At 38.9% G+C, this 22411-nt stretch overlaps 1 protein-coding gene across 28 annotated transcripts in view; it reads right to left on the reverse strand.

Annotated features, from left to right (window-relative positions):
• DLG2 (discs large MAGUK scaffold protein 2) overlaps positions 1–22411 on the reverse strand; it is a 2072859-nt gene that overhangs the window by 134336 nt on the left and 1916112 nt on the right. For all 28 annotated transcript variants that reach the window (XM_019450186.2, XM_019450181.2, XM_019450179.2 and 25 more), the window contains one exon: positions 15198–15312. In XM_019450186.2, coding sequence (XP_019305731.2) covers positions 15198–15312 — 115 coding nt within the window. The remainder of the gene's footprint in view (positions 1–15197; positions 15313–22411) is intronic.

Consider the following 22411-nt stretch of genomic DNA (forward strand, 5'->3'; position numbering starts at 1 on the left):
TAGCTATTACTGAACACAAAAGATATGAAAGTAGTCAGATAATCCTGCAAGAGGAAGACAATGGGTCTCATCTCTTTATTTCAGAGTCCATTTTTCTATCATGGCAGTTACCACCTTCTAGTAGGTATTTAAGTATTTATCCTCCCTACTTTGACTAAGGATTTGATTGACTTTTTTTTCATTTTCAACTTTTAATCTTTAACACACTCCCTTGTTAATTATTATAATAAATTAGGGTATAAATCTGGATATTTGTTTTTAGTTTTTATTCAAATTCTAGTTAGTTAACATACAGTAATATTGGTTTCAGGAGTAGAATTTAATGATTCATCACTTACATATAACACCCAGTGCTCATCACAACAAGTGCCCTCCTCAATGCCCATTACCCATTTAGCCCATCCCCTGCCTACATTCCCTCCAGCAGTTTGTTCTCTATAGTTAAGAGGCTCTTATGGTTTGCCTCCCTCTCTTTTTCCCCCCCTTCCCTTATGTTCATTTGTTTTGTTTCTCTAATTCCACACATGACTGAAATCATATGATGTTTGTCTTTCTCTGACTTTTCATTTAGCATAATACATTCCAGCTCCATCCATGTCTTTGCAAATGCCAAGATTTCATTCTTTTTGATGGTTGAGTAATATTCCATTGTATATATATATACCATATCTTCTTTATGCATTCATCAGTCAATGGACATTTGGGTTCTTTCCAAAATTTGGCTATTGTTTATAACGCTGCTATAAACATTGGGATGCATGTACCCTTAAAATCAGTATTTTTAAACATTTTTTTTTTTGAGAGAGTGTGAATGGGGGAGGGGCAGAGGGGGAAAACAGAGATAGGGAGAGAGAGGGATGGGGAGAGAGGGAATCTTAATCTCTTCTGTGCATGGAGCCTGATTTGGGGCTCAATCTCTTGACTGTGAGATCATGACCTGAGCCGAAATCAAGAGTCAGACCCTTAAACGATGGAGCCACTCAGGTACCCCTAAACATTATTCTTTATAAAACCTTTTGAGTTGTATACTTATTATCCCCATTTTATAGAAGAATCTGAGTCTCAGGGGGAGAAGAAGTGAACTGCCAAAGTCAAGACACAAGCAATAAGTGGCAGAGCCAGGATTCGAATCTAAGTACCTTGGCTTTTTGCCTTCTCCATTATGCTGTGAATTCATGAAGGAATGGCTGAGTGAGCTGGTATTCTAGAGGAGTTAGTGTTTCATTCTATGATAACAGTGCCTAGTTAACTTCCTTCAGAGAGGAAATACACTGCTAAAGATGACCTCCCCCAAAATACATCTTTTCTTTGGGAACCTTGCATATTTAGCCTTTTTAATTCCATTTTTTATCCCCCACATGTTCTCAGATCCTGGAGCGGAGTCTGGGTTCAGAATAATAATACTATTATTTTCATCTGTTTTTTCCAACTCACTTTAGCTGCATCCTTAAGGGCATATCTCAACCACTTTTTACCCCTGCCAGCATCCAATAATTTCCTGTAGTTAATAGTTACCTAAGAAAAACTTAAATTCTGGGTACCTGATTATCTCAGTTAGTTAAGCTTCCAACTCTTGATTTTGGCTCAGGTCGTGATCTCATGGTTCTTGAGTTCAAGCCCATGCCAGGCTTTGCACTGACAGTGTTGGATCTGCTTGGGATTCTCCCTCTCTCTCTCTCTGTCTCTCTCTGTGTGTCTCTTCCCTACTTCCACTCTCTCTCTCTCTCAAAATAAATAAACTTAAAAAAAAAAAGAAAAAAAAAGAAAACCTTAAATTCATGTCCTTTCCACCATACCATACTTGCTATAAGTTAGTCAAGGGGACTTGCAATCCTCCCATTCTGTACACAGCAGCCTGCAGCAGGAAAACTCATGCCTCTTTTCTGTGAATGCTTGCTAGATGAAGGGTGTGACCCTATGGTTCAAAGTTGAGCCATCATAACTCCATGTTAAGGATCAACTCAGCAAATATCTCTAAGGTACTTGCTTATTATTGAGGGAGATGCATTATACATTAAATGATTATATTTTCTAAAGTAAAACTTAGAGGACTTTCTATAACAATTACAAGTACCAATATGAATGAGGGAGCATATATGAAGTCAAGTATATCCAAAAAAATGCGGTATTTCTAGAAACCCTGGTCATTAAGAACAGAGAATTTCTTCTCCTTCATCTTTGCTGTGTAACTTTGGCAGTAACAAATTATCTAACCTTGGTTTCATTCACTGTAAAATGGGGTTAATAATGACATTCCCTCACAGATATCATTAGATTTAAATTCTCATCACCATCTCCTTGTCCTCAGCATACCTGAACCATTATATAATCAAGGACTCATAAGAAGATTGTAGAGTGTTGTGCAGGTGGGAGTAGTGTGGGACATCCATTTAAGAGGGAAGGGGCAGGAACACGGAGTTTTAGGAAAAAAGAAAAATGTCATCATCTTATAAAGAACCAACAGTGGGGTTCATTCAACAAAAGCCTTTCAGAAAGTGCAGAAACTCCTCACTGACCTGGCTTCACAGAAGCCAGAAACATAGAGACACCTTCCTGATGACTCATTCAGAGCTCTCCTTAATAGAAAGAGGAAGATGAAACAGTGCAGAAGCCACTGGAACTGATTTGTGAGCTTTGTCTGGAGAGTTAAAACTACAACGTTAATTGTACAACTACAAAGTTAATTTATATGACAATTTATATTTTTATGGTAGAGGTCACTAGTGCTACCAAATATCCTGATTATCGCAAAGTTCATTTCAGTTACCGTCACATTTTCTCGGTATTTTACCCCTTCAATCAGATTAAAAAACAAAACAAGACAAACAAACAAAAAACAAAAACAAAAACAAAACAGAAGTGTAGGATCCTGCATCTGAAAGGCCAAATCTGTATTTTTAGGAGAACTGAAGTGGGATGGCACATGAAGCAAGCAATCTGGCCTGAAATGATACAGCATAAAAATGTTTTAAAACATAATGGAAGATACTATAATTACAATGATACTTTTTTTAAAGAGTCTATTTTTTAAAATGAAGAAAGAATGACATAAATGTAAATAAATAAAAGTACAATTTAAAAAGTAATGAAAAATAATTTGATGATGGAAACTTCCTTCTTACCTTTTCATAAGTATCACTAAAAAACATCAGTTTATCAAAAAGCATGGGTTCGGGCTTCCTACTTATTGAGAAAATTATATGGGAGATAAAGGAAATGAATGAGGAAAAAGAAAATTTAAAAGATGGTATTCTTTCTCAAAAAAACCAAAAACCAAAAACAAAAAAAACAATCCAAAGGTCAAAAATGCACCCCAAGCATTTTAGAATCATTTAGAACCAAAAGATCCAGGATTAAGAATTAAACAATGTAGCCACCACGTTTGCCCTAATTTTTTCAGCTATGAGGTAGGATTCATATGGAGAGAGGAAATATGGAGATTCATCTAGTGAGGTTTTAAAACTATAAATTTGAAAACTTGGTATACTTTTCCTGATGCTCTGATTATGTTCTTATTTTTCTTTGGGTATTAAACTGTTCTTTCTCATATAAGCAGATGGCAATAATAAAGAGCAATAAACTAAAAATATATATTACAGTTTGTATGTGTTTATGGCTTTTAAAATTATTTTTTAAAGTTTATTTATTTATTTTGAGGGAAACAGAGACAGCATGAGTGGGGGAGGGACAGAGAGAGAGGGAGAGAGAGAGAATCGCAAGCAGGTTCTGGACTATCAGTGCAGAGCCAGACACAGGGCTCAAACTCATGAAACCAGGAGATCATGACCTGAACCAAAACGAAGAGTTGGATGTTTAACCAACTTAGACACCCAGGTGCCACTAAAATTCTTACTTGGTGAAATCAAGTTGTCAGTCCCATGTCATGTCCCTGATTTCAAAAAAAAATTTTTTTTAAACATTTATTCATTTTTGAGAGGCAGAGTGAGTGGGAGAGGGGCAGAGAGAGGGACACACAGAATCTGAATCAGGCTCCAGGCTGTTAGCACAGAGCCCAACATGGGGCTCGAACTCACAGAAGATGAGATCGTGACCCGAGTTGAAGTCGGAAGCTTAACCAACTGAGCCACCCAGGTGCCCCTGATTTTTTAAAGTTTTTATTATTATTTTAATGTCGTTGGTCAGGGAAATCTATGTGTTACAGCCTTTGTGTTTGGAAAATGACACCTGGAAATGACACGGACACCTACAGCTCCAGTAATTTCCAGAATCCTCTGAGAGACTTTTGTACATTTTCTTAAAAATTTAGGCCTGAGGAACAAAGGAAGGGGGCAGAAACTTGCAGAACGGGAAGACTAAAACGCACCACTGGTGCTAAATAAATGTGAAATAATGACACTACTTAGCTTTTGAAAGATTTACTTCAGGGGAGAGAGATGACTCAAAGTAGGCTGTTGAAAGCTCAGAGCAAGTGGGAATTTAAAGTTTCTCAGGCATTAAGAGGGCTGGCACATAGTGTTTCCACAGATCATAAAATCAGGCATTCAGATAATTTAGATAAAGCACTTTTTCAGATAAGAGACAAAACTTGAATTCTTGAAAATGTTCTTGATGCTGACTTCACATTTCTTCCACTTACTGCACTAGACTAAGAAAAACACACATGCTTTCAGTTTTGAGCACAATGTCCTGAACCAGGTGTCAGCAGGACTGGCTTCATAGGTCGGGGAACTGGGCTGCAGCACAGGGTGCTGCACTTAGGATCATGCTCTGTTCTTACCACCTTGATATTCTTAATTTCAGAACAAGCTGCACATTTTCATTTTGCAGTGGGCCCTGCAAATCGTGTAGTTGGTAGTGGGTGTCAGGCTGTATGTATGTTCCCACCTCCCACGTGTGGGCCATGATGCCTGATAGGTACTGCAGTTGTGTTCCTTGATGTGCTATGCAGGCTGCAGAATTTGTCTTGGCACAAGAGGGGCAGAGACCTTGTTCACACAGTTGTGATGGCCACACCTCAGTGTGGACCTACTCAACTTAATCACAAATCCACACGCTCAAACTAGTGTACAGGATCTAAGGTGACTAGGTTATTCAACTGCCCACTCAACATTTAATAATGCCTGAGTAGTTCTATAAAAATCAAATGCAATGTGACATGGCAGTAAATGAAACACAAGGCAAACACTAGAAAAAGGTCCATGTGAGTTGCGTGTTTACACATCTTTAAAGAGAATGGATGAGGCAAAGGCCTGGTACTATATTACACTTGGAAAAAAGAGTAGATAGCTTAATATTCTGAGCCTCAGATTCCTTAGCTGAAAACCACTGGGAAACAATACCTACTTAACAGACATAGTGGATGAAATCAAATCAAATCAAATCAAATCAAATCAAATCAAATATATGAAGGTCTTTCAATAAAGTCACATGCTGATGTAGGTAGGGGCACAAGACAACACACATTCTAGTCCCAGTTTGACCTCTTATGGGTAACCTTTAAACCTAGCATCTCTTTTCTTAATGGGGATAAAGATAGCATCGATTTTATAGGGTTTTTCTGACAATTAAATAATCCACACAAGGTGTTTATCAAACTGCTTGGCTCACAATATGATGCAATTATAATTTGTTATTTATTATGATTGTGATTGAGAATTTTAAAAGCATCTTTCCATGTTTGTTATTGTTACTGTTATTATTGATTTATAATAAACAGGAAAATGAATTTGAAGCCTAACCTATATTAAATATAGCATTTGCTTGGCTAAATGTTTTAAAAAAGACCTAACGTAGTCTGAGATGACTATCACTACTTAACAGGGCTGCTTACTCATATGCTCAAGAAGGCTGAAGACCTTTGTCAGGTAAGGAGCCATTTGCAAGCCACAAGGTAATCAAGTAAAATTTTAATTAAAGTTAAACTCTCACCAATCTTGTGACATGCATAATTCATTCATTGGATTGAGTCAGCAGTTACCATATGCCAGACTGTGCTGTAACCAAGAAAATCTCCACCTGAGAGGTGCTCCCATTTAGTCCAGTGGAGGAGACAGGGGGGTCAATAGGCAGGAAGAGGAGAGAGCATGAATGTTAGAAGAGAGAAGTTTACATTGTTCGAAGTAACAAAGAGGAGCAGGTGCTCATTCAACCAGCTATGAGTCGTTGATTGTTTTCCCAATACCTTGTTCTGTTAACCACCATCTTTAATTGCCACTCAAAAAGTTCATTCAACAAGTATTTAAAGAATTCCTATAATGTATCAGGCACTGGGATTGAAGAACAAATAGCTGAGTCTATTCCTTTGCTGCAAATCTAACCTCATGATTTGGGGTAAGTTTCCCTCAATTCTTTTCCCATGCCCTTACTTGTCACCTGTCTCTCCTGTGAGCATTCTGTGTCCCACCTTTTAGTGTTCTACTCTCTTTTGTACCTAAAGCTGTCTGGATTGTTGTAGGAGGTAGCAATTTTGGGTTAAAAAGATAGGTACCTCATCTAGAGATGAGGGGGCAGGGAGCAAAATCTAATTTGTTAGCATGACCCTTGAACACCTTAAGAACAGGAAAGATGCCCTATTAATCTTTTTATCCCCAGAGCACAGTACAGTATGGGGTGGATGGTTATGGCTCAAAAACAGGTTTTCTGGATGAATGAATGAGTGGGTGAGTGAATGAATTAGGGTGTACCATTAATAAAAATGATACCTGGATTCCATATCTTAGCATAGAGGTAGGGGAAAAACATGATGGGCATTGGAGGGGCTGCCCATGTACCTTTGTCCTTCTTTCTATAGAAATCTAAAAATGAAAAATCTTTTAAAAATTCAGGGCCAGGCTGTGATCTCAAGGGAAGGAGAAAACTCCCCCAGATCCCCAGTGACTCCTCCTCCTTTCTATTTCTGGCATAAAATTAGCTATCTGAAGACAAAGCCTTTTATTCTACAATTAAGGATGCAATTAAAAATGCAAATGCCTGAAAGAGTGAGCATAATGCTAATGAGTCTCAAAGTATAAATGGAACATCAGATTCTTTTCTGCTTCAAAGGAGGCACCAGCTTAGGAGGCAGGCTCTAAGCACTTAAAGGGGTTATAGGACCTCCACTTTACCTACCAGTCCCATATAGCAGGCTCTTTTATAGACTTGGTTTAACTTAATCCTACCAACAAGCCTGTGGACTAGGTGTTATGTGCATTTTATAAATGAAAATTTCATTTTAGCAACTGATAAACTTTGAAGTCTGGACCAGAAACCAGGTCCATCTGGAAGAAGTCAGTATAAGGTATAAACCAAACAGAAGGTCAATCAATCTGAATTTAACCCGTATCCCTATAGGGTCAAGTTCATCTTTACCGTATGGAAGTCCAAAAAGCATGGGCTTCAGTGAGAGATACACCTGGGTAAAGAATATGGCTTGGTCACAGAGCATATTGCGTAAGTGGTTTTTTAAGCCACTTTGGCCTTCTACACTGTTACTCTTCTGTGCAATGGTTATAATAATCATATCTGGCATAGCACTGTTGTAGGGCTTAAGTGAAGTCAGGAGTGAAATGCAGGCACATAAGCTCTGGCCCCCCAGTGGTACATGCAGGCCACCCAGACACTGCAATACCCTCTCCAGATCTCTTCTGGTTTCCCAAGTCTAGACTTTCTCCACACTTTCTGCTTCATCCTATTAAACTGTTTCAGATAATTGGTCGTATCTTTTTCAGTAAGATTTTAATATAGATAAGAAATATGAATCCAAGCAGTCTTGACTTTCTTTTCATGCTACAATGTATCATATTTCCAAATGAATAAATGATAATTTTGCTAAATAAGAATATATGAGTGAATGAGTGAGAAGTGATAAAAATGCCACTATCAGCCAGCCTTGTGCTAGTAATGGGCAAGGGGTACATGCAGATGATTATAATATGTCCTCTGGGGATAGCTGTGAAGAGCATGCTGGGTCCAAGTTCGGAGGGAAAAAAGAGAAAAATTCAACTTATAGTAAAATCCACAGATTTCATGGCTTTGCCTTAAATAGCCTTGAGAAGTCCACAGCTAGGTGAAGTTAGAAGCAGCTTTGCACTGGAGTGCAGTCCCCTGACAGAGTACTGACCAGCAGTACAGGGGGGCTGGAAGTGGGGTTGAAGGGCATGCTACCGTTTTAAGAAAAAAACAAAGACCAGAGTCCCTTACTTATATGATGATCTAGCTTTCTCCTCCCAACAAAACCAATCAGATGAGAACATCCTTCCCCCAGCATAAAAAACACATCAGGATAAAGAATCCTGAATGGGATTTGTTTTCTTAAGACTGCCCTTGATACAACTTCCAACAGGAAAACTTAAGGATGTTGAGAATGAGACACAGGATGAGGTTCACCCTGGGCCCTGTTCCTACCTCAAGTCCTCTCACTAAGAAGGTATTGGGTGTATGTGCTTGTCTAAATCTATTATTGAATTAGCCCCCAATTTAAAGGCAGTCACAGAATTCAGCAGGCAAATGAAGCAGCTTGAAAGGCCCTTTAGTGCCAGAGGTTTCCTGGAAATCCCAGTACTGGTATGTAATGCCTGTGTTCTCAGGACATGACCAGACTCCATTTAGTTGGTGGCAGCCCAGCTGGTACTGAACTTCCGTAGGACTGGCTGTTCAAAGATCTTGACTTATATTCTAATTTTTTTCTTTCACATCTGTATAGGAAAGAGAGTCTAGGGATTAATTCATTCAACAAATATTTACTAAGGAAACTTCTTTATGCCAAGCCTTGTGGCATAAGGCACTAAGGGTATAATAAAATGAAGACATTAACTGGAATTTGCACATCCAGTATTGAGTGGTATTTCCATTTCAAGGACCTTACCATGAGAAACTCAATAAAGATTAGAGTAAATCATATTTTAACAGATGAGTTTTAAATACCAGTGGTCTTCTGGGCAGACTTCACTGTAGGAAGCCTTTATAGGCATGCTGTAAAGATTTAAAGAAGATTATAAGCGCAAGAGAGATAACACATGAGGTATTTGGAAGTAATGATCTGTGCACATTTGAATTGCCTACAGATATGGACTACAAGAATCCTGAGGGAAGGAGGTGTGTGTTCTTATTCATCTCTGTAACCTTAACATCCATTATAGACTGGGTCACTGTAGGTAAGTATGTAAACTGTGTTTACTGAATGTAAGAATCAATGCACCGATGAATCAATGTATGAAAGCCTTATGTTAAACAATGGGGCACGAGGGATAAAAAACAATGAAATCTTGCCATTTGCAATAATGTGGATGGACCTAGAGTGTATTATGCTAAGCAGAATAAGTCAGTGAGAGAAAGACAAATACCATATGATTTCATTCATATGTGGAATTTAAGAAACAAAACAGATGAACATAGGGGAAGGGAAGCAAAAATAGGATAAAAATAGAGAGGGAGACAAACCACAAGAGACTCTTAAATACAGAGAGCAAACTGAGGGTTGCTGGTGGGGTATAGGGTGGAGGGATGGGCTAAATGGGCAATGGGCATTAAGGAGAGCACTTGTTGGGATGAGCACTGGGTGTTATAAGTAAGTGATGAATCCTTACATTCTATTCCTGAAATCATTATTACACAATATGTTAACTAATTTAAATAAAAAAATAAATAAACTGAAAACAACAACAACAATGGGGCAGGAGGCAGACCTAAGAGTATTTGTCATATTATAGCCTTTGAAGCAAAAGCTGTCTTAGGAAGCAGCAGAAGTTGAGCAGAGGGCTTGGAGGGGGTGAAGAATGCAGAAGAGAAGTTGAAGAATCATGGGGTTAGGGACACCGATGATAATCTATGAAGAAATAGAGGGGCCAGTTGTAAGCACAGTGACACTTCTTATCTGTGGCTCCAGTTGAATATTTTGGATTCTGCTTTTAGGTAGACTCTTAATGGGGTGTGAGAGATGTTTGGTGAGTTGACAGAGCTGGGCATTCTGGAGCCTACAATCCTGGTCCTCCCATTCATCCTTCATGGGGTCTAGATGTTTGAAAATGTAAAATGGCACCAGGAAGTCTGTCCTTTCCTTGCTGAAGAAAAGCAAAGGGACAAGGGTGTCTCATCCCTTTGCTGAGAAAACAGTAGTTTGTTCAGGACCAATTCTACCATCTCTCTGTCCTACAGGGGAAAGGTTGTCTTTATAATAAATGATAAATACCACCAATTAATTTCCCATATGAGAGGTATTTAAATTCACTATTTTATTTAGTCCTTACAACCTCTTCATAGTATCCTATTATTATCCTCATTTCAAGCAGATAAAGAAACCAAGCCCGCAAAGACTGACTTGTCCAAAATCACTGAGGTGGTAAGTGGCAGAACCAAGTTTCAAATTTTGTCTTTCTGGCAGAATCCAGCAACTGTGTCCTTAAACACTGCTCTATACTGCCTCACACACAGGACCTGAATGTTTATGCTTACATCCAATCTTGCTCTGTGATCCTGGGGCAATTATTCAACTTATTTGAGCCTCAGTTTTCTCATCTGTAAAATGCAGGAAACATTCCTTGACTCTTCTACATGTTGGGAGAATATATGGCATAATATATGTGGAACACTACTAGCACGATGGTTGACCCGCAGGAGGTGCTCGATAAACGTTTTCCTTCACTTCCAACTCCTCATCCATCCAAAATGGCTGGAACACCAAGGGTCCGGGGGCCCCAGAGAGTTGCTAAAGGTCATGCAGTGAAGATGTGCTTTCTTGCCTGTGCACAGTGTCCTCTGCCTGGAGTGCTCCTTCTTGTTCACTTCATTTGCAAACTGTACATCATAACCCATTAGTGAGTTATTACACCAAGTTAATGAGTTGTGACCTTCCTTTTTTCTTAAAAAAGGGAGACAAATAGAATGGAAAATAACAAAGTACACTTTACATAAAAAGTACAGTGTAATAAAAAAATGTCTTTCAGCTTCATGTGTGTTTGTATTTACTGGGTCATGATGAAGAATGTTTTTCTTACTTCGAGTGAAAAGACTTGAAGATTTGTAAGTTAATTCAAATAAGATCTTTTAAGAATCAATTCAGATATCTGTGGATTAGGAAACAATAAAGGTTCCAGGCCTTTTGAGGATGAATTTTTCACACCATGCTGCACTCTGATGATCTTCCTCTCATCTATTTCTCCCACTAGATGAGAGATTCTTGTGGAGAGGAAACATGACTTTTACTGCTGAGTCCTCAGTGTCCATTATAAGTCCTGACACAAAATATATCCTCAAAGAAAGCTTGAATGCATAAATAAATCATAGCAACTGACTTTTAAACCCAAATTCACCACAGAGAGTTTATTCACCTGAACGCTCAAAATCGATACCTTTGATAAACAAATGAATGTGGGTTAGGCTTCTCTTTTACATCTCTCCTGTGACTTTTTACTCCCCATTGGTGGATTTAGCTGCTTTTCTTTCCTTCTCTTCCTGTTCTCCAAGTGCTGGATGCGGTTGCTCTTGTTTATTAAAAGAAAGGATCTTTCCTTAGCTATTTGCACTTTTATGTGATTTCAATCCCCTACATCTCTGACCTTTCTTAGTAGCATCTGGATATAAAGGTCCCTGTTAGTCCCTGGATATACAGGTCCCTGTAGTAGTAGAAAAACCTTGTTCTCTGTCATGGATGCTTTCACCAGCATCCATGGTAGGTAAGAAAGAGGGCGCATATTTTAGAGGCAGGGAGAGCTAAATCTGCCCACATGGAGACCTGCGAAACACATGCAACAAAATCTGGATTCCAGTGGCTCAGGAGCCCAAGTGCATCTCATCTGAAGAAGTCATAATGTACTTGTGGAGCATTTTGAAGCATATTTTATTCGATTTTTTTTACATTTTATTTACTTTTAAGGTTCTACAGCTATATGTTTCACAATGCAGGAAATGCACAATACAAATAGCCCAGTAAATCAAATATATCCAAATCATTCACATAGAACATTTACAGCGTTATCATAAGCAGCAATCAACTCCATTTGTACAGCACTACTGAAGCACTTCAGGCACCTTACACAAAAGATTCAAAGAAGGAAAATAATTACAAGTAGATTGGAAAATAGAGAGGCTTGGCTCAAGTTTAAAACACCGCCTGGCTCAGATGTGCTAGTTCCCCCGCCCTCCTTTCGACACTTTCAGGCAAACAAATTGCTATCACCTGGGAGGATTATTTCCAGTAAGGGAATGAGGCCAGCTTGTGCACTATCCTGAGAAGACGCAGCCTCTCGGACACACCCACGGCTGGGCTAGGTTTGGTAGTGTGAGTGTGAGTGTGAGTGTGTGTGTGTGTGTGTGTGTGTGTGTGTGTGTGTGTATGTGTCTGTGTATATAGGGAAGAGGAGGTGACTTCCAAAGGGAAGGGTGGTTTTGTGGTGCAGACAAATATCCTACGAGTCAGCTAAATTGTTTATTACAGAACAAAGGCTGCTAGCTTTCTGGGTTAGGTTTTGGCCTCATGGAAAAATACCAATAAAACTAAAGAAATCCCGTATGTTCTGTAGCACCATTTCTCCTGTGTAAAAACTCCAAAGAGGTTTATGTTGGAGTTTCACCTCTCGGGTAACCTATTCCTTAATCTAAGAGTCTGGTGCTGTGTTGCCAGAAGCAGTTCGGGAATCATAGCTCAAGTGCATTCGACAACTGATACCAGAGAAGCTAGGCCTCTGGGAGGTGGAGTGAGAAGGGAGGTAGAAGATCCAACTATGTCGCTAAAGAGCTGTGGCAGATCTCTTCCCTTCTGGGGCCTCAGTTTCCTTTTCTGCAAATTAAACAGTGGACCTGATGATAACTAAGATTCCTTCCAGCCCTAGACTTACTTAAAGCTAAGCAGAATAATATTCCAGGCTGTCATTCTCAGATTAAAGAGACATGCTCATCTTCTGATATTTATATAATTAGAGAAATCCTGCTACTAATGTATTTTGAGAGAGCAACTAGTTGACTTTCTAAAATAAGTACAACCAACTGGCACTGGCCCTATTCAAGCGCTCTAGATAAAGCAAGCATCGCTATGAAAATCCCATAGCCAAATTTGGTGCAACCCACCCCCCCTCAAAAAAAAAAAAAAAAAGGTACAAAGGTACAAAGTTACTGGATCATTTTTAGTAAGAATTCCCTTTAAGTCTTGCTAGTTCATTCCATTTGGTTGCCTTTTTGTTGCTGTTATTGGGGTGGGGGTGTCAGTTTTATCACATCACATGAGAACAAGGCCAGGGGGGTCTTGTAAGTTCATTCCTTCTGATTTTACTCTATGGCCCCTATCTCTTCCAATTTTATGCCTCCAAGAGTCATTCAGATGCTAAGGTCAGCCCTCTTGGTACTGAGTAAGTATTAATAATTATACCTTTGGAAACCAAAAACCATATTTGTATAGTAGAGAGATCATTTGGAGAATTTCCCATGAAGTGTCAGCTATTTTTGAGCATCATTTAAGAGAGGTTCCTCCTTTCAATACAACTTCCACCTATTAGAATGTTAACAAGATAACATTCCTTATTACCTTAAGTCTTCATCTCTTTTGTATGCCATACTTTTATTTATCATTTTAGAGCATAAAAGTTTGGGTCTGATTAATACTATTTCAAATAGGTCTATAAGTTTTATATTATATCACTATATCACTTCATTTAATTTTCCTAATCTTCCACAATTCAAAAGACTAAACTATTACCAATATATTTTCAGCAAAGTTCTTCTGGTACATTAACATTTTTATGCATTCTATTTTTTAACAAGGTACCAATAATATGGTAATTTTCCCTTCCAGTGTGATTCTATATAACCATTTCATTTGCATTAACTGATTAATTTCTATCCTATTAACTCAATTGGCTTTTCCCAACATGCTACCCAAGACTAAAACATTTCAAGATTTAAAAATATTTTGTATTATAAGGACCAGCAATATAAAGCAAATAAGGAAAAAAGAAAGTCACTTTCCAGCACATCTGTGACTTTACTACAAGACATGTTCCAGGGTGATTCTTAATAGTTCCTGTCGCAGATTACACTTCACATAATCTTGTGAAATTCAGTTAGTCAAATTTGGAACATTAACTGCCTGTGTTTTGTTTCATCATGTTTTTATTTTAAATCTCAGGGCTTCTGAAGTATTGGAACTCCCTGGAATGAGGAGGGACTTTACACTTGTCCCAGTGGCCAGCAAATCAAGGCCATCGAGAACCTGCCACCTTTTGGAATCCTGCTCCTTTCTTGGTCCTGCAGTGCCTACCTGATATACTTAAAAGATAACTTCATAGCCAAAGTGGAATCAAGAGAACAAGTCAATTCATGTAAGTAATTTAGTATCCATAATACACACTTCATGCTAGGAAAAGACAGTGAAATTTCAGGTGAGGAGGATATGACCTTGGATGGGAGTCAGACCAGATTGTGGGGCTGAGTAGGGTGAGGAGAATGCAGTGAAGATGGGCACATAGATTCATTCTAACAATTTATTAGATATCACTTCCCCCCTTTGGTTGTTAATACTTAACATTATTTTAAAAAGAACAGTCAGCACTAATGAAGTATGTTTTGGAAGGAATATGGGGGCCTGCACTAAGAAGAAGTACATGTGATAGTTCAGTGATGGTGGATCTTTCTCAAGAATTAACTACACTGATGAAAGACTGGAAGGTATTTCAAGTTCAATTAGTCATTTTTTATCTGGTAAATTAATGAGTTTTGTCAGGGCATGGAACAACTTTTGTAGCTGAGGAACGACTACTCACAAGATACCACGGAAGAAAATCTTTCCACCGAAACTTGTTGGAAGAAGCATATAACTCTTTAACAGAGTGCTTTTGATTTCCAATCAATACACCAAAGTTCATACAATATATATCAAGCTGGTCAAGAGGTGATACAAGAATTTTTCTTCCTATACAGATGGTAAGAAAATGTCCAAGGCTTTGGTCCATATATTCAATTTACGATTAAGATTATCAGGAATGAAAATGTTTCTTCTCATTATTCTTACTGCAACCTGTGCTAAGAACTTGACCGTAGACCATAACATTCTCAAAGAATAACATGTTAAAAGCAAGGCTTTTAACTAATTTGACATAATAACATTTCAAAAATTTCTTCAAAGTGGTTAAACTTAAGGCCTCACAGTGGTGTATTGATGAGCATGGGTTAATAAGAACATGTATTCCGTTCCTACAAGGTGTTGTCTTTATCTCCCCAAGCTGGATTGCTCGCAAAGTGCAGATCACAGTAAGAAATGCTCCGTTGCCTACCTGACATAGAGGGAGCGTTTCTGATTGGTTCGCAGGGACCCGGACCCGGAACTCATGCTGTGGTTCATCATCTGCTCTCGTAGGTCATGGATTTTGGCCTCAAATCGAGCGTAATCTGGGAATGGAAACAAAGATGGTAGATTTGGTCCTGTGCCTTCAGAAAAGTAGATATGGTGCACAGTCAAGGCAGCTACTTGCCCCTGATATTGGTTCCTTTGCCAAGCATCAGGGAGATGCACAACTCAAAGCAGTGAATACAGAGGGATCACTTGTTTAGTATTATTTATTTGCAGACATTTACAAGAAGAAAAGGATAAATCAATGACTTCCCAAAATGTAACTAGAAAACATACTGCCATCAAATTCCCAACGTGTGAAAAGTCCTGGGGGAGGAGGTTTGTGCGGTTATAAATGGGCAACACAGGGCATTCTTGTGGTGATGAAATGTGCTGTCTTGACTGTGGTAATGGATACAGGTAACTGCACAGGTGAAACAATGACATACAACTAACTACACTCGCATATATTCACATGAATGAGTACAAATAAAACTGGGAAAAGCAGAATTAGATTGATGGATTACATCATTGTCAATGTCCTGTTTATGATAATGTGCTATAGTTTTACAAAATGTTGCCATTGGGCAAAACTATGAGTAAAAGGTGTATGGATCTTCCTGTATTATTTCTTACAATTGCATGTAACTCAATAATTATCTTAAAATAAAAACTTTACTTTAAAAAAGAGGGCACCCCCCCCCCACACCAAAACCCAAACCAAACAAACAAAAAAACAAGATCCACAAATAAAACAAGGATTCAAGGAATTATCCATGTTATTGGGAGGGGAGGTTGAGTCTACAGTTAACTTTCAGCTTGATAGACCAGAGAATCAAGTGTTTGGTGATGAGTTGTGTAAAAAATTGCCTTTTAATTTGACTAAGTTTTTTTCTGCTATAGGTTGCTAGAAACTGATCATTTGGGGCATACCTCAATTTTGCCCTATAATCTTAATAGAAAAAGTCCATATATCAAACTTCATCAATTCTAAGATACATAATGTAGTTAAATCAGTTTCTAGGAGACTGACATTAGAAATTGGGGTAGAGGACAGTCTTGTTTTAAATATATTTTAGAAACTTTCAAACATATGGGTCTAAAAAAAATCAAGAAAATATAGTTACATATCATACTATTTCTTCGTATGAAAAATATTTTTCCCATATGTCAGTCCAATAAAAATAAAGATAGCACAAATAGGTTTTAAGATACTTATTAACACAATCAGCATGTAAAAAGTAAAAGCTTTTAAAGTTTTGATATTCCTGGTCACAATTTGTTCTATTATCTCCTTGGCACACAGTATCTTGCTTTAGTGAAATCCAGTAGGTGAAAAGGCCAATTTACTCATGAGATAAATGTGAAAATGCTATTTCAAATTATAAATGGTTCTTTTAATTAGAAAGAAATTCATCATAAAGTATTTCCTTAGTACATTTCAAAAAACAATTTGATTTTCAATTTAATTTATTCATAACTTTTCATAAAAACAAGAATGACTAAATGAACATAATAAAAGATGATCTACTTACAGTGTTTCAAATTCTTTATAATAAAAGTTCCACAAAATTAAATTTAAATTCAATTTACTGACTATTGGTTATTATGGGGTGGGATTTCACAAAAGAAAAGACTTGACCTTGGTTTCCAATGATAAATAGATAACTGGATAATGACCTTTGAATGTTAAATATTTTTAAAGTTTAGTACTCCAAAGATAAAACCATAAAAGTTGACCGGAAATTTCTGGTGCTTAAGCAAAGTCTTGTGTTATCTACATTTGGAAGGCTTCCTCTTCAAAACTTAGCTTTAAATGATTAAATCCTAAATGATTAAATAAGCAGAACCCATACTTACCCTAAAATCTATTGATCATAATTTATGATATTTATTTCATTCCTTTTTGACAGAGAGAGAAAACATGCATTTATAACCGTTGCTATGACACTATGCAGATTGAAATCATTTGGGGTGAGTCACGTTTTCTTGCCATTGTAAGAGTTGTTTAGTATTTATTGCCATCACATGGCAGATGCTGTGCTTAGTACTTCATGGGCATTATTTCTTCCTTAAATCGAAAAATGAAGTTCATGAATGTTGTAAAAATTTGGAGTATATAGAAAAACAATAAAAACTGAGAGGACATCTGGCTCTTCTTCCCTCCCCACCTTCTTTCTTCCCTCTCACTGCTGTCCTTCACTACAGCTTATTCTGGAGATACGTATTATGTCCTGGACTTGCACAGGCATTTATCAGCTTATTTCAATATATACACACACATATCCCCACATACATCTGAGATCATAAATATATATTATGCTAATGACTTTTTCTCCCTTTTTAACTGTGTAACTTGGATCTTTTCCTGGCTTCTCCCAAATACATAAATATACATATATTTTTAAAGTTTATTTTTATTTATTTATTTTGAGAGAGAAAGTGAGGGAGAGGGAGAAAGTGCGGGAGAGGGGCAGAGAGAGAGAGGGAGAGAAGAAATCCCAAGCAAGCTCCATACTGTCAGCACGGAGCCCGATGTGGGGCCGATCTCAATAACTGTGAGATCATGACCTGGACGCCTAATCCACTGAGCCACCCAGGCACCCCTAAACATATTTCTTAATACACTTAATTGCATCACATGATTAAGATTGTAATTTATTTAACAGTTGCTACATCATAAGATAGTTAGGCCCATCCACCTTTTTGCTGTTATAAACAGGATCTCAGTCTAACGTGAGCACATTTATGGCAGGTTAATAGAGCGCTGTAGTGCAAGTACTGGTCAAAGCTTTGCACAGACGTCAGATAGCCCGCATTAGCATTTCTCAGAGAAGAATGTAATGTGGCCTGGGACACCAAGCAGGATTTTTTAGCGTCCTCTGATCATGCTCCACACCACCGCTTTGTAAATATCAGGCATCGCCCCCAAGAACCACTAAATCCCCCATCTGCTCCCAGGACTCTCTCCCCACAACTTTTATGACTTCACTCCTGTGATAAAATCCTAAAATCCCACCTCTGCTCCCCGACTTAAGCATCTTAATTGAGTGCCAGTCCCTGACCCCATTTGGCCACGTTGCTACTTTCTTGTACTTACCACACCAATTTGCAGTTATTTATGCAGTTGCCCATCTTCCCCATTAGACTCAGCTCTCTGAGAACAGAAGCCACAACTCACTCCCCGTGGAGTTCCCTGTTCCTAACATGGTGTCCAGTATGCATGAGGTATTTAATAACAGGGGTTCAATAAACATTTTCTGAGTGAACCATGGATGAGGACGTGAGCAGAATCATTAAATGAGTTCAGTTATAGAATGCCTACAGGTACTGAAATTGCCTCTTTTCAATTTTAAGGTTTTTTAATGAAGAAAGACAACATGCTTCTCCTGTGGGACTTCTTTTTTCAAGGCTAAATAGTCTATCTAATTTCAAGGCTTTATTTCTGTCTAATTACTGCCACTCCCAAATCCCACTAATGTTTTCGTTGTCCAGGAATCTCTGTGCTCTTCCCATCTCAGGCATGTCACACGTTGGAATTACTTCCCTGATACTTAACCTATATCTGATCAGCACTTTGGAAGTCTCTTCTGGCTGCCACACTTTATATGTCACAACAGGCTACTTGCTTTCATAGTAAACTGTGTTCTCCTTATTGTATGGCTCATTAGATCCCCCAAATGTTTTCTGCCTTGCTTTTGAAATGTTTGTTTTACACCATATTCTATAGTGTTTGTACTCCCTGCTGTGGATGGGAAAGTGCTGTGCTGTACTATATTGAATTTGTCTTAATTGGAATACATCCTGCCCCCAACTTTTTCACTCTGACAGTTGTGTTAATCACAAATCCTATGTTCCAAAGTGCTTACTCATCTCTTCGCGCCTTTCAATTTTTATTTTATTATTATTTTTTCAAGTAGGTTCCACACCCAATGTGAGGGTTGAACTCATTCATGACCCTGAGATCAAGAGTTGTATACTCCAACAACTTGGCCAGCCAGGTGCCCCTTTTCTCTCCTTTTTAGAAAATAAAACTTGTGGTGCCTGGGTGGCTCAGTTGGTTAAGTGTCTGACTCTTTTTTTTTTTTTTAACGTTTTATTTATTTTTGAGACAGGGAGAGACAGAGCATGAACAGGGGAGGGTCAGAGAGAGGGAGACACAGAATCTGAAACAGGCTCCAGGCTCTGAGCTGTAAGCACAGAGCCCGACGCAGGGCTCGAACTCATGACCGCAAGATCATGACCTGAGCTGAAGTCGGCCACTTAACCTACTGAGCCACCCAGGAGCCCCTAAGTGTCTGACTTTTGATTTTGGCTCAGATCATGATCTCACGGTTTGTGCCCTGCATTAGGCTCTGCGCTGACAGTGTGGAGCCTGCTTGGGATTCTCTCTCCCTCCTCTCTGCCCCTCTCCTGCTTGCACGTTCTCTCTCAGTAAATAAATAAACATTAAAAAAAGGGGCTCCTGAGTGGCTCAGTTGGTTAAGCGTCCGACTTGAACTCAGGTCATGATCTCATGGTTCATGAGTTCGAGCCCCATGTTGGGCTCTGTGCTGACAATTGAGAGCCTGGAGCCTGCTTCAGATTCTGTGTCTCATTCTCTCTCCCCCCGCCCCCCCCGACCCCCCTCATGCTCTGTCTCTCTCTCTCTTTCCCACCAAAAATAAATAAAAACATAAAAAAATTAAAAACATTAAAAAAGAAAAAAAAGAAAATGTAAATGCAAGTAATTTCACTAGAGCAGAAGCAATAAGATCTGGATTTATAAATATGTATGTGTGTGTGAGAGACAGACAGACATAGAAGAGGAGCGATGTCTCCAGCTTCTCAAAGATGAGTGAGCTTATGGTTAGAAGTGCTCTAGAAATAAACAAGAAAGCAGGTACGTAAACTCTATGTTTTATAATAGTACTGAAAATCTCACTTTTCAACAAAACAGAAATCTAACACTACCACACCATTTAATCTTAATCTTTATATCATCTAAAGGGGAATTCATGTTTCCTGAGCACCTGCAATGGGCCAGCATCTGTGCTGCAGAATGCAAATATTCTATTATTTCTCCTAACAAAGCTCTGAGGTAGGTATACCGTTTTAGAGATGAGGCAACAAGTTCAGGGAGGTAAACTAACTTCGCCAAAGTCACTGAGTCAACCTTGCATCTCTGTGAGTCCAATTTGTTTCCATTGTATCGTAACATCTATTATAACACCATAATTCTCCTTTAGAACCTAAGGCATCCTCATTTCTCTACTTCTCTCACTTGACATCTTGCTCTCCTTCTTCTCATGTACTGTACTGATTATGTGCATGCTGAACTTCTTTATTGCAGTACAAATGCCTTAGAGGGTGGGGATGCTTCACCCATCTCTCATCCCCAAACCTCAGGGCCTATTATTCCTTCTTTCCTAGACTCAGGACTGTGCCAGATGTTTGACATATAGTTTTTTTTTAAATTATTTTTAATGTTTTTGTATTTACTTGTGTGGTGTGTGAGTGTGTGTGTGTGTGTGTGTGTGTATGTGTGTGCGAGCGAGAGAGAGAGAGAGAGAGAGAAAGCATGAGCAGGAGAGGGTTAGAAAGAGAGGGAGACACAGAATCCGAAGCAGACTCCAGCCTCTGAGCTGTCAGCACAGAGCCTGAGGTGGGGCTCGATCCCACAAACTGTGATGTGAGATCATGACCTGAATGCCAAGAGTCAGGCACTTAAATGACTAAGCCATCCAGGTGCATCAACGAGTTATCTATTTTGTGCTTCTTGGGTTTGTATGTGTGTGTGTGTGTGTGTAACAAGAAGCAAACCACTGAAAACCAACTTCGAGGCAAATGTTTTAGAGGAGTTTCAAGAAACATTACTTCCAGTTAGTTCTTTCTCTCCATTACGTATGATGAACCAATTAAAAAAAAATCCCCTTTGGTGGGCATCTAAATCCACTTGTTCCTGACTAGACACATTCACACTGGGACTGTGTCCCTTGCTTTCACTTGGTTGGACATGATGGGTGATAACAGCAAACAAGGTACAAAATGTGGTTATACAGACAGGGTGAGAATCCTGGCTGTGCCACTTACTAGTTGTGTACCACTGTGAAAGTTATTAACCTTTCTGGGCTCAATTTCCTCATGAATAGAATGGGAACAAGAATTGTTTCTACTTCAACATGTGTTGGGAAGGTTACAAGAGAGCAGATGGACTTCAAGGGTTGGCTCTTGGTAATGACTAGTAATCCCCCTGTTAATTTTCACATGTAATTCAACACCTATTCTTGTTCATTGCTTGCAAAAGTCATAACCCCCCTCTATAACAAGTAGAAAGGAAACCTGTGTCTACTCCTAGAGCCCCCTTGTTATAGCCTCACTCTACCTATTATCAGTTTCTTGAGTTTGAACTACTGATGGACACTTGGATGGAGAAAGGCAAGGGTGTGAACACCAGATACTACACAGGAGAAGAGGCTCTGCTATACACTATCTTCTTCTGCAATTTGTCAAGAGTGAATGAGGAGACCCAGAATGCAAATCCACTCTATCATTGACACTGGAAAGGAGGCATTGACTCTGTGAGGGGGCTTGGGTTGTTTAATGCAGTAGGATTAATCCGAATTGATTAAAGCTGCCCAGCTGTTCACATTTGCAAGGCTCAGATGGCTAGCCTGTGTCATAGAGATGGAAACGATGAGCTCAGTGGGTTAGACTACAGCATGAAGTGCTGGGCATGTCCTTCTCCAAGTGAATTGGTGAGGAGGGCCCTCCTCTGCAGTTATAACCTCATGCTGCTGACTCACAGTTGTGTTATCAGAGGAAGCAGTGAGCAGAGGGTAGGGGAGTTAAGAACTCTGGGTTAGGAGGCCAGCTTTAAATCATAAGCCTGTCACTTGCTACCCATGGGACTTTGGGTAGTTTCTGAACCTCAGTTTGTTCATCTGCAAAATTGTGATATTCCTCTCAAAAAGTGGTCTTGAGAATCAAAATGAGATCTGACATGAAGCGCTTTGCAAATATAAAATAGTTGTTGCTGTTATTACCATGGTGGCTCCCATCAGAATAAAGGCATATGCAGTCCTTAGTGGCACTAAGGACAGTAGCATCCTATTCCTACTTGCTCATTATGGACATTGCACAGCTTTAACAACTGGTGAAATCATTGGCTGTAAATGG

The sequence above is a fragment of the Panthera pardus genome, unplaced genomic scaffold (genome assembly GCF_024362965.1).
Source record: "Panthera pardus isolate Hobbes unplaced genomic scaffold, ASM2436296v1 HiC_scaffold_12, whole genome shotgun sequence".
In the NCBI taxonomy this organism is placed as follows: Eukaryota; Metazoa; Chordata; class Mammalia; order Carnivora; family Felidae; genus Panthera; species Panthera pardus.